This window comes from Lolium rigidum, chromosome 6 (genome assembly GCF_022539505.1).
Source record: "Lolium rigidum isolate FL_2022 chromosome 6, APGP_CSIRO_Lrig_0.1, whole genome shotgun sequence".
In the NCBI taxonomy this organism is placed as follows: Eukaryota; Viridiplantae; Streptophyta; class Magnoliopsida; order Poales; family Poaceae; genus Lolium; species Lolium rigidum.
In genome coordinates, this window is record NC_061513.1 from 293,798,864 (window position 1) to 293,810,665 (window position 11,802).

General features: G+C 42.8%; 1 protein-coding gene across 1 annotated transcript; it reads left to right on the forward strand.

The window, feature by feature from the left end:
• Positions 1-2,684: 2,684 nt before the first annotated feature.
• LOC124664390 (putative threonine aspartase) lies at positions 2,685-11,560 on the forward strand. The gene is made up of 17 exons (XM_047201923.1): positions 2,685-2,885; positions 3,243-3,293; positions 3,613-3,733; positions 4,094-4,169; positions 4,251-4,332; positions 4,418-4,489; positions 6,233-6,376; positions 7,784-7,834; positions 8,149-8,269; positions 8,409-8,493; positions 8,809-8,878; positions 8,965-9,094; positions 10,005-10,168; positions 10,376-10,539; positions 10,778-10,898; positions 10,983-11,084; positions 11,167-11,560. Exons 1-17 carry the CDS (start codon positions 2,685-2,687, stop codon positions 11,257-11,259), a joined length of 1,848 nt encoding a protein of 615 aa, XP_047057879.1. The 3' UTR covers positions 11,260-11,560.
• Positions 11,561-11,802: the final 242 nt, after the last annotated feature.

Consider the following 11,802-nt stretch of genomic DNA (forward strand, 5'->3'; position numbering starts at 1 on the left):
AGCTCACCTAGTTAATTTAAGAATTAAAATGAACTCAATTTAACATAAACTTAGTCTAAACTCGTTGCAAATATGTTGTAGATCATGGTGGCCCCCACCATCAATTTTAATAAGTTCCTAGAGAAAGAAAAACTTAAGAACAATGGAAGCAACTTCACGGATTGGATCCGTCATGTGAGGATTGTCCTCACTACTGGACAAGTGCAATATGTGCTCGATGCACCGCTAGGTGCCCCACCTGCAGAAACTGCTCCCGATGAGGTGAAAAATGTTCACCAAACTCGGAAAATTCATTACTTCGAAGTTGAGTGTGCCATCTTGTACGACCTAGAGGCTGAGCTGCAAAAGTGTTTTGAAAACCACGACCCTTGTGAGATAGTCCGTGAGCTCAAAACTATCTTTGAAACTCATGCGACCGTGGAAAGCTATGAAGCCTCAGAACAGTTCTTTGGCTGCAAGATGGAAGAGGGTAGCTCCGTTAGCGAGCACATGTTCAAGATGTCTGGGCACGCGAAGAAGCTCAATGACTTGGGAATAGTGATTCCTAACCAGTTGGGTATTCATCGTGTCCTCCAATCACTGCCACCTAGTTATAAGAACTTCGTGATGAACTACAACATGCAGAACATGAACAAGGAGTTACCTGAACTCTTCTCCATGCTGAAAACTGCTGAAGTGGAGATAAAGAAAGATTACCAAGTGTTGATGGTCAACAAGACCACCAGTTTCAAGAAACAGGGCAAGCCTAGGAAGGGCAACTTCAAGAAGGGCGACAAGAAAGTTGCTGCGCCTCCCAAGAAGCCCAAGGCTGACCCTAAGCCTCATACTGTGTGCTATTACTGCAAGGATGATGGGCACTGGAAGCGCAATTGCCCCAAGTACCTAGCTGATCTGAAGAGCGGCCAAATAAAAAAGAAAGGTATATTTGATGTACATGTATACCGGTTCGGTTGCTCACATTTGTAACTCGAAACAGGAGCTGCGGAATAAATGGAGACTAGCAAGGGACGAGGTGACAATGGGCATTGGAAATGGATCCAAGGTCGATGTGATCGCTGTCGGCACACACCCTCTACATCTACCTTCGGGATTAGTTTTAAATCTGAATAATTGTTATTTGGTGCCTGCGTTAAGCTTGAACATTATATCTGGATTTTTTTATTGCGAGACGGTTATTCGTTTAAGTTAGAGAATAATGGTTGTTCTATTTATATGAATAATATCTTTTATGGTCATGCGCCTGAGATGAATGGTTTATACTTGATAAATCTCGATAGTAGTGATACACATGTTCATAACATTGATGCTAAACAAATTGAATTGAATGATAATTCTACATATATGTGGCACTGTCGTCTTGGTCATATTGGAGTGAAACGCATGAAGAAACTCCATTCCGATGGACTTCTTAAATCACTTGATTTTGAATCACTTGATAGATGCGCAACATGTCTAATGGGAAAAATGACTAAGACTCCATTTTCTGGTATAATGGAGCGGGCTACAGACTTATTGGAAATCATACATACCGATAGGGGCAATATACCCTTATAATACTTCACCATTTGGAGTTGCAACATGTTGCATTCTGAGAGCCATTGCTTGGGGACAAGCAATTAATGACTTTTGGGGGCGGTAATGTCATGACCGTGAATGTTGCTGCACCGGGTTGGGTCAGCATGGGCTGTGGCGCAGGTGGGCTTGGGCTTGTGCCTGCATTGGAGACTATAAAGGAAGCAGATACAACAAAAGCAAGGCATCGAATTGAACATAATAGAACTGGCGTTTCCCGTCTGCTTCTCCTACTCCTCTATATCTTCTCCTTTCTCAAGGTCTAGTTGCTCTCTACAAGCAACTTGTATCCACCTCACGTCCCGACGACCACCGGCGGCAACGGGGATCGTTACATCAAGTTCCAAACTTCTTGTTTCCAGCATTATCTTGTTTAGAAACCGAAACAACAAAAGAAACAATGTATTCCACCATGAATCTTCGTAGAAACTCATTCGACCAGAAGGTATCTACATTCATATAACTTCTATCTAGCAAAATTCGCCATAGTACATGGGCGAGGTGGAGCAGAACAGCCCCCACGTGCCAATTTGCTCTTCTCCAGCTCCAGCAGAACGATCGCCTAGGCCGCCGAGCTTTGAAGGGAGGCGGCGCTGGAGCTCAACCACCTTGCTCTAGCTAGGACGCGGCCATGGGAGACCGGGATGACGAGGAGAGAAGGAGGTGGAGAAGAACGAGAGGGGAGGGGATGGGATGGGCTCGGGATGGTTAGGGTTAATGAGACGGTGCCCGGCTCGGAGGATATCTCTCTAGGGGGCGAGTTTAATCTACTCCTTCTTGGCTGCTAAAACACAAATATTCATGAAGCAAAGAATGGCTCAGATAGTGTCGGGGGCCAAGTTACATGTGGAAAATCCGCATTCCATGCACGGATAAGAAGCCTCCCCTCCATGTCTCCATCAAGCGATAAGCATTTGCAAATTAAGCGTTCGTCAAGGGTGAAATTAACTAAGTCTCCGTAGGAGAGGCTCCGGCTCGTAATTTTCAAAACCTTTTTGGACCCTCCTCGTCTTCCAGGCCAGGCGCGGGGACACAGACATGGCCACCAGTGGCGGCAGCGGCGGAGGGGAGGGGGAATCGGCCGGGCGGAAGGAGGCGGAGGAGGAGATGGGATGAGGTCTTATCCCAGCCTCGGCCTCAGGTTCTTTGTGGCGGTGCACGTGGGCGCCGGGTTCCACGTGCCGGCGAACGAGAAGGTCTGCCACCGGGCCATGAAGCGCGCCTGCCTCGCCGCCGCCGCCGTCCTCCGCGAGTTCCGGTCCTTAAACCCTAGCCCCCTACATGCTCCACTTCCGTCCTCCTCCCACGTTCCAGTGCTTCCGTTCCGTCGTTCTACGTCAGAATTTATGCGGTCTGACCGAGCGTTCGATTATAGGTACCATGGGGGATTCTTTCCGTAGAACAGAACAACAACATGCTCTATTTTGTATGAACTTACGAATACTACGCTATTGGGTCAACCCAAAAAAAAGTTTTAGTGGCCTAATTTGATGCTATGTATTTGGGAAGGTGCCCGATCTGGTATATGTAGGTATGCATTTCCACTGGGTTACTTATACCTGAAGCATGTCTACCTCCCATAGAGTCATATATACTGTGATATGACTTGGCAAGCATCCATGTACCTCTGCTCTTGTGAATTCCTAATGCTCCTTGTATATTATTTGCAGGGCACTGGCACGAGTCTTGATGCTATTGCAGCTGCCATTCGAGTGTTGGAGGTATGCGTCATTCCCTATGGATAGATGTGGCGTCTATTTTGTATAGTTTGTTCCGTTAACATCTATGGGAATTACGGATTACACGAGTAAGCAATCATTTGGTGTATGTTTCACATGATTTAGTCACAACTTACTAATGTCAAAATGAGAAAGTAGAAGTGCTATTTTTTTTTGCATTACTTGTTCAATCAAGGTTTACAACCCTTCTAGATTTAAGCAGATCTGTAGCGTTGTGGTTCAAGTACATAATAGTCTTATCGGCACTTGCTTGTTTCAAAATGTGTGATGGAAGTTTTCATTCTCATATCTGTTTGACTAGGATGACCCCATTACAAACGTTGGCCGAGGTTCAAGTTTGACTGAGAGCGGTCGGGTGGAATGTGATGCAAGTATCATGGATGGAAGTAAATGTTCCTACGGAGCTGTGCGAGCTGTGCAAGGTACTTGTGGCAATTTGCTAGCAGTTGGTCCTCTAGAATAGAAGCTTTAAATGAGAGTGTATTAGACAAATTACTGTTGATATGCATGTGTTGTGCTTGTTCAGGTATTCCTGACCAAACTTTCTGTTTCTTATAGACCAGGCGTAAAGAATCCTATCCAAGTTGCATTACACCTGGTAAAGGAAAAGATGATGGGTTCTTCACTGCTCTGTCGGATACCCCCCATGTAATCACAAATTCAACTGTCTTGTCCACGTTTTGGTTACCCATAATTTTATTCTTTCAGCAATTTCCCGCCCTCGTGTTATTTTCACCAGTGTCACACGACTGATTTGACTATGCCATGATCTTCTAATTTAGAATCAATTCTCTATGATGCTGAAATACTTAACGCAAACAACGACTTGTATTCATTGAACAATGGAACCACTGCACGGTGATTGCTTTTTTGTGACTCATCGATAAGAATCTATCATGTGCGTAGTTCCAAATTGCTGACTTATTCGCTGCTTCTTAGGTTTTTGGTCGGTGAAGGAGCATACACATGGGCCGAATGTAAAGGAATCGACCTAGTTGGAGCTACATCGGAGGAAGATAATGTAAAATTTCCTCTTCCACTCTTTCATCCAATTCTTCATTCCTAATCGCTGGTAATTTACCATCTCCCTTCATATTTTGAATCAGTGGTTAGTGACTGAGAATGCAAAAGCGCAGTGGGTAAAATACAGTTCATTGATTGCTAGAGCCATGGAATCGGTAAACCATGCCACTGACTTCTGCTTCAGAATCAAGTTTAGTACAGTTGCAAGGTTCAGGTTCCTTCCTCTTTTACATATGTTGGTTCATATTTCACTTGTGCTTTAATTCTTCCTGATATTTCTGTCATTTTATTCAAAGTTCTAGCTTGCGAATGTGGTTATATTAGTTCATCCATATGTAATGTTTGGTTGGAATATCTTCTGAGACTTGACTGCAGTTGTATGATGAACATTGTTTGCTCTGCATAAAAATATTGAATGAACAGTGGAAACTTGACTGCAATTATATGTCCAAGGTGCTACAGACATATCATTTTATATGGCATGATGTTACAGTTCTCTTTTGTTAATATGCGCAATGTTATTTAAGTAGGTATTTTTTGCTATTCAGTATCATGGACGAGTGGATGACATTGTGCCTCAGGCAGTACCCAATAAGTTCCCTTAAATTATGAGTTTGTGCAAAATTTAAAGATCTACCTGTAGCCCGACCCTTATTCGATAAGTGTTACATTCTGATGATAGTTTTATATGCTACATATGAATTTTGCACAAAAAACACATCTCTAAGTTCGCAAACAGTACAACATCCAACAGATATTACCAACCCATTTTGCACCATGTAGATTTGACCGAGTCTCTTTGTGCATATATTATACTTAGATTATTGATAGTGGTATAACCTATATACTAGTACTTACATTTTGGCCCTAATATCTTGTGCTGCATGTTATCTTTGCTTCACCTATTTAGTTGTCTAGTTGCAATTATGTGTTTATAAAACCCCCTTTAAATAATATATTCCAATTTTCAGCACCCAAATATTTAGCTTGTTTATGTTTGTCATGCACATTGGTACCAATGCGACTGTACTTCCGGCATATGCAAGTATTTGTACTCCACCGGTCCAGCTCAGCTGCCCCATTTTATTGTAGGAGAGCTGAAGCTGAGAATTCGAGCAACATAAAGAAGACGAAGATCTTCACACAATCGGTCATGGAAGATGACCAAGATTGTGTAATGGATACTGTTGGTGCTTTTTGTATCGATGACCATGGGAATGTGGCATCAGGTGCATCTAGTGGTGGCATTGCTCTAAAGGTCGGTTGGTCATTTTTTTCGTCACTCACTTCTAATATTTCATCAGTGCACTTGAAATTGTTGTTCTTTCACGAGCCCCTTTTTTTCTTTAAAGTAGATGCAGCGTACTTTAATAAGAACCCCGATGTTCCTGCAGGTAGATGGTTGGGTTGGATTGGCTGCTATGTATGGCTCTGGGTGCTGGGCTTCATCCAAAGGACCCTTTGACACACCATTCATAGTTGGGTGTTGTGCAACTGGAGCTGGTGAACACTTAATTAGAGGATTTGCTTCCCGTGAATGTTGTGTCGCGGCATCTCTGTACATTTTTTCTTCAAATAGGCGCATTTCATATATAATTTTCCATTTTACAATTGCTCACCATGTTATTTGTACTGAAAAATCAATTCCATCTTTTGTGTTTAAGAATGACCGTCTCACATATACACGTTATTTTACTGCGTCTTTTGTGCTAATCCTGGTGTTGTGTGCTCAAATGGTGTTATGTGCGGGCTTTAAGTTCTGTTTGTTTGGGCTTTTACTTAAGGTCCAAAATCAGAAGCCCAAACAAAACAGAAAAAGCGTTGGCAATGCCGAAATTGCCCTCGTGAGCCCGACACCCCGACCTCTGTCCCCCTGCTATTTCCTTTCCCATGGCTAGCTAGGGTTCACCGCCGCCAGCGCCGCCGTCCCGTACTCGCGCCGTCGCCCTTCCCCGCCGCCAGCGCCACCGTTCGCCGTCCCCGCCGTCCTAGCTCTCCTCCAGCCGCCCTTCCCCGCCTGCTGCTCCGACCACGACGGCAAGGTGAGAATCTCTTCTCGTAGCAACTACTCCGGTCGGTACTACTCCATATGCAACTACTGTTAAGGGATGTGAGCAACATACTGCATATGCAAGTACCAGCATACTGTCAAATTTTCATCTTAATTTGTTACTGCATATGCTGCTCCTGTATGGTCCCGTAGTAGCAGACTGTTAAATTTATTTCTATGTAAATTTGGATTGAATTGCTGAAATTTGTATGCATGTTTATGTGTGGCATCACGACCATACATACTGTTGTTTTATGATGATGATTAATGTGCACCTATGTTTCTAGTTTACATTCAATTGTTTTCTCATCGTTACTTACTAACTAATGACACCACCAATCCTTCTGGCACCATGTTTAGCGTTTTTTACTATCAAATGTGTGTTGGTTACTTCAGCTTTCCATTTTTGCATATCTTTTATGTACATAAGTGTTCTCACTTTACCAAGTTGTCATCAATATTGTTCTGTTCGTATAATCTCATGAGGAATCACTTTAAAGTTTATATACACTTTATTCCAACAGTTGCATTTTTGTGTGTGTATTAAGTAGCTTATCCCATGGTCAATCTAAGAAAAAGTAGCTCATCCCCTAGTCTCACTATAGATTTAAGGTGGTCTAGGTAAGGTTTATTGTTATGAATCAAAATGTTAAGGTTCTCACTTTGCGAATTAAGCGTTCGTCAAGGGTGAAATTAACTAAGTCTCTGCAGGAGGGGCTCCGGCTCGTAATTTTCAAAACCTTTTCGGAACCTCCTCGTCTGGGGACACAGACATGGCCACCGGCGGCGGCGGCGGTGGGGAGGGGGAATCGGCCGGGGCGGAAGGAGGCGGAGGAGGAGATGGGACGAGGTCTTGTCCCAGCCTCCGCCGCAGGTTCTTCGTGGCGGTGCACGTGGGTGCCGGGTTCCACGCGCCGGCAAACGAGAAGGTCTACCGCCGGGCCATGAAGCGCGCCTGCCTCGCCGCCGCTGCCGTCCTCCGCGAGGTCCGGTCCTTAAATCCTAGCCCCCTACATGCTCCACTTCCTTCCTCCTCCCATGTTGCAGTGCTTCCGTTCCGTCGTGCTACGTCAGAATTTATGCGGTCTGACCGAGCGTTCGATTATAGGTACCATGGGGAATTTTTCCCGTAGATTAAAACAACAACAACATGCCCTATTTTGTATGAACCGACGAATCCTACGCTATTAAGTCAACCCTAAAAAAGTTTTAGTGGCCTAATTTGATGGTATGTATTTGGGAAGGGGCCCGATCTGGTATCTGTAGGTCTGCAATTCGACTGGGTTAGTGATACCTGAAGCATGTCTGCCTCCCATAGTGTCATATATACTGTGATGTGACTTGGCAAGCATACCTCTGCTCTAGTGAATTGCTAATGCTCCTTGTATATTATTTGCAGGGAAGTGGCTCGAGTCTCGATGCTGTTGCAGCTGCCATTCGAGTGTTGGAGGTATGCGTCATTCCCTGTGGATAGATGTGGTGTCTATTTTGTATAGTTTGTTCCATTAACATCTGTGGGAATTGTGGAATATACGAGTCAGCAATCATTTGGTGTATGTTTCACATGATTTAGTCACAATTTACTAATGTCAGAATGAGAAAGCAGAAGTGCTAATTTTTTTGCATTACTTGTACAATCAAGGTTTACAATCCTTCTAGATTTAAGCAGGTCTGTAGTGCTGTGGTTCAAGTACATAATAGTTTATCAGCACTTGCTTGTTTCAAAATGTGTGATGGAAGTTTTCATTCTCATATATGAACTAGGATGACCCCATTACAAATGCTGGCCGAGGTTCAAGTTTGACCGAGAGTGGTCGGGTGGAATGCGATGCGAGTATCATGGATGGAAGTACAGGTACCTACGGAACTGTTGGAGCTGTGCAAGGTACTTGTGGCAATTTACGCATTTGATCCCCTATAATAGAAGCTTTAAATGAGAGTGTATCAGAAGATTTACTGTTGATATGCATGTGTTGTGCTTGTTCAGGTACTCTCTGACCAAACTTTCTGTTTTTATAGATCAGGCATAAAGAATCCTATCCAAGTTGCATTACACTTGGCAAAGGAACAGATGATGGGCCCTTCACTGCTTGGTCGGATACCCCCCATGTAATAACAAATTCAACTGTCTTCTCCATGTTTTGGTTTCCCAGAACTTTATTCTTTCAGTAATTTTCTGCCCTCCTGTTATTTTCACTAGTGTCACATACTCACACGACTGATTTGACTGTGCCATGATCTTTAAAGTTAGAATCAATTCTCTCTGATGCTGAAATAAGTAATGCAAATAACGACTTATATCATCGAACAATGGAACCATTGCATGATGACTGCTTTTGTGTGACTCACGGATAGCATTCTATCATGCACACCCATCGATCTTACATGTAATTCTGAATTGCTGACTTATTCGCTGTTTCTTAGGTTTTTGGTCGGTGATGGAGCATACAAATGGGCCAAAGATAAAGGAATCGACCTAGTTGGATCTACAAATGTAAAATCTCCCCTTCCACTCTTCCATCCAATTTTTCATTCCTAAATCGCTGGTAATTTACCATCTCTTTTCACATACGGAGTCAGTGGTTAGTGACCGAGAATGCAAAAGCACAGTGGGTAAAATACAGTTCATTGCTTGCTAGTGCCAAGGAATCGGTAAATCGTGCCACTGCTTCTGCTTCAGAATCAAGTTCAGTACAGTTGGAAGCATCAGGTTCCTTCCTCATATTTCACTTGTATTTCAAATTTTCCTGATGTTTCTGGCATATCATTTGAAATTCTAGCTTGGATTAGTGGTTATATTAGCTCATCCATATGTAATGTTCCTTTGGTTGAAATATCTTCTGAAACTGGACTACAGTTTAATGTTGTATGATTAACATCATTTCCTTTGCACAGAAATATTGAATGAACAGTTGGAAGTTTACTATTAGCTGTTATTTTAGTAGCCCTTTTCTTCCATTCAGTATCATGGATAAATAGATGACATTGTGCGGTTGTGCCTCGGGCAGTACCCAATAAGGCCTATTAAAAATATTAGTTTGTGAAACACTTGAAGATCTATCTGTAGCCCAACTGTTATTGGTGCTATATTCTGCTGATAATTTTATATACTACATGTAATTTGCACAAAAAACATCTCTAGGTTTACAAACAATGAAACATCCAACATATATAATCAAACCAACCCATTTGCACAGTATGGGCCAGAACAACGATTTGATACTTACTCCATCCGTTCCATAATTCTTGTCGCAGAATTCGAACGGAGGAAGTAGATCATTGATAGTGTGGTATAACTTATAAAGTAGTGATTTCATTACGGCCTAATATGTTCTGCTGCTTGTTATCTTCGTTTCATCTGTTTAGTTGTTTTTGTTCCATAAATGGTCATCTAGCTGCTATTATGTCTTTATAAAATCTCTTCTAAATTAACATATTCCAATATTCAGCACCCAAATATCTAGCTTGTGGTACTGGGTCGCAGCCATGTGGTACTAGTGGTGATTTGTCTGTGCTTTTCGTGCTGATTAGTACCGATGCTGGTCATTTGACTGTATCTTCCGGCATCTAGAAGTATTTGTACTTAACCAGTCCACCTAAGCTGCCCCATCTTATTTTAGGAGCTGAAGCTGAGATTTTGAACAATGTAAAGGAGGCGAAGATATTCACACGACCAATCATGGAAGATGATCAAGATTGTGTAATGGATACTGTTGGTGTTGTTTGTGTTGATGACTACGGAAATGTTGCAGCAGGTGCATCTAGTGGTGGCATTGCACTAAAGGTTTGTTGGTCATTTTTTCAAAAGTCACTTTCAATATTTCATCAGTGCACTTGAAATTGTTGTTCTTTCGTAAGCCCCTTTTTCTTTTTTTCAAAAAAGCTCTATTTTGGACAAAATAGCAAGGTTTGCCACTTGAGAATTATGATAGTCTTGCATCTGCATATAGTCTAGTTAATGCAACATGCCTTAATAAGAACCCTCCTGCAGGTAGATGGCCGGGTTGGGTTGGCTGCTATGTATGGCTCTGGGTGCTGGGCTTCATCCAAAGGACCCTTTGGCACACCATTCATAGTTGGGTGTTGTGCAACCGGAGCTGGTGAACACTTAATTAGAGGATTTGCTTCCCGTGAATGTTGTGTCTCAGCATCTCTGTACGTTTTTCCTTCAAATTGGTGCATTTCATATATAATTTTCCATTTTACAATTGCCTACCATGTTATTTGTACTGTAAAGTCAATTCTATTTTTCGTGTTTCACATATACGTTATTTTACTGTCTGAGTGAAATGAAAAAACATGTACAACAGCTGTCTTACGCATCATGTTCTCCTTCTGTTTTCCTTGTTAAAATTTCAACATTACGTTTACATGCTCATACGTATCTTCTCAGGTCACCATCAGGACCTGCTTCTTCCTGTACCAAAGTTCTGCGCTCGGTGGTTCAAAGCAGCAGCGAGATGTCTCACGACACCGGTGCTGGGTTGTTACTGGTTCAGGCTGATGTTATAAAGGTGTTATCATTTGCAAACCCATTTGTTTCGAGATTGGACAAGCAACCCCTCTGCTCTTGGTTTAACAATATATATTTTCTGCAGAGAGGGGAGTTGTCTGTACTTGAAGCCACTGAGCTTGTCGCTGCGTACTCCTCCTCATCGTTTGGCATCGGGTATTTCGGGAGCAATATGAGCAATCCGAAGGTAGGTAGTATGCAGCGGTTTCCTCTCTTTCTCTAACAAACAGATCTCACCTGATTATCAGATGCTTGGTAATGATTTGTAGGTTTTAATGCTTAGAGACTCAAGAACTGCATCTGGTTCCATCCAGCACTTTGCTACTCGAGTTCATTTCGGTGCACCGTCGAGCGAAGAATGACAACGTGCACAAGGCAAAACATCTTCCCTGCGGGAACACGGCGTGTCCGTGCGCATGCTAATCCTAGCGCTCTTGGCATCTCTTTTATTTTTTCTTCTCTGTTGAGTGAAACATTTCCATCTTGCTAATGGGTGAGCAGCGCCATAGATAACTTGTTGCTGGGTGATCCATTCACATTCTGCCACAATTGCTGACAAGGATGCACACAACAATCGTATCGGAAGTAGCTTTTCAGATTTAAAGATGTTTGTCAGAGTGGTAGTATGCCCGAGTAGTGAATCTGGAACTGAGGTGATCTCGATATCTGGTGGCTGCCACAGTGCGTTCTATTTATGGTACAGTGATCAGTCGCACGCTGCAGAAGCAGAACTGCTGTAATGGCACCAGCAGAAGATTTATCTCTGAACATAAAATTTTCAATTAGGTTCTTTCATATTTTATTTTTCAGAAATACATATATCTGGGAACTCGGTCATCGATACACTGTGCTCAACTGGTGTGACGTGCGGGCCTTACTGTGCTCAACTGGTGTGACGTGCGGGC

Coding starts and splice junctions, on each gene's coding strand:
- LOC124664390 (XM_047201923.1), top strand. CDS start 2,685: ATGAGGTCTTATCCCAGCCTCGGCCTCAGGTTCTTTGTGGCGGTGCAC. Junction 4,490..6,232: donor TTGCTAGAGCCATGGAATCG/GTAAACCATGCC, acceptor TCCCATGGCTAG/CTAGGGTTCACCGCCGCCAG. Junction 10,169..10,375: donor GTGGTGGCATTGCACTAAAG/GTTTGTTGGTCA, acceptor ACCCTCCTGCAG/GTAGATGGCCGGGTTGGGTT.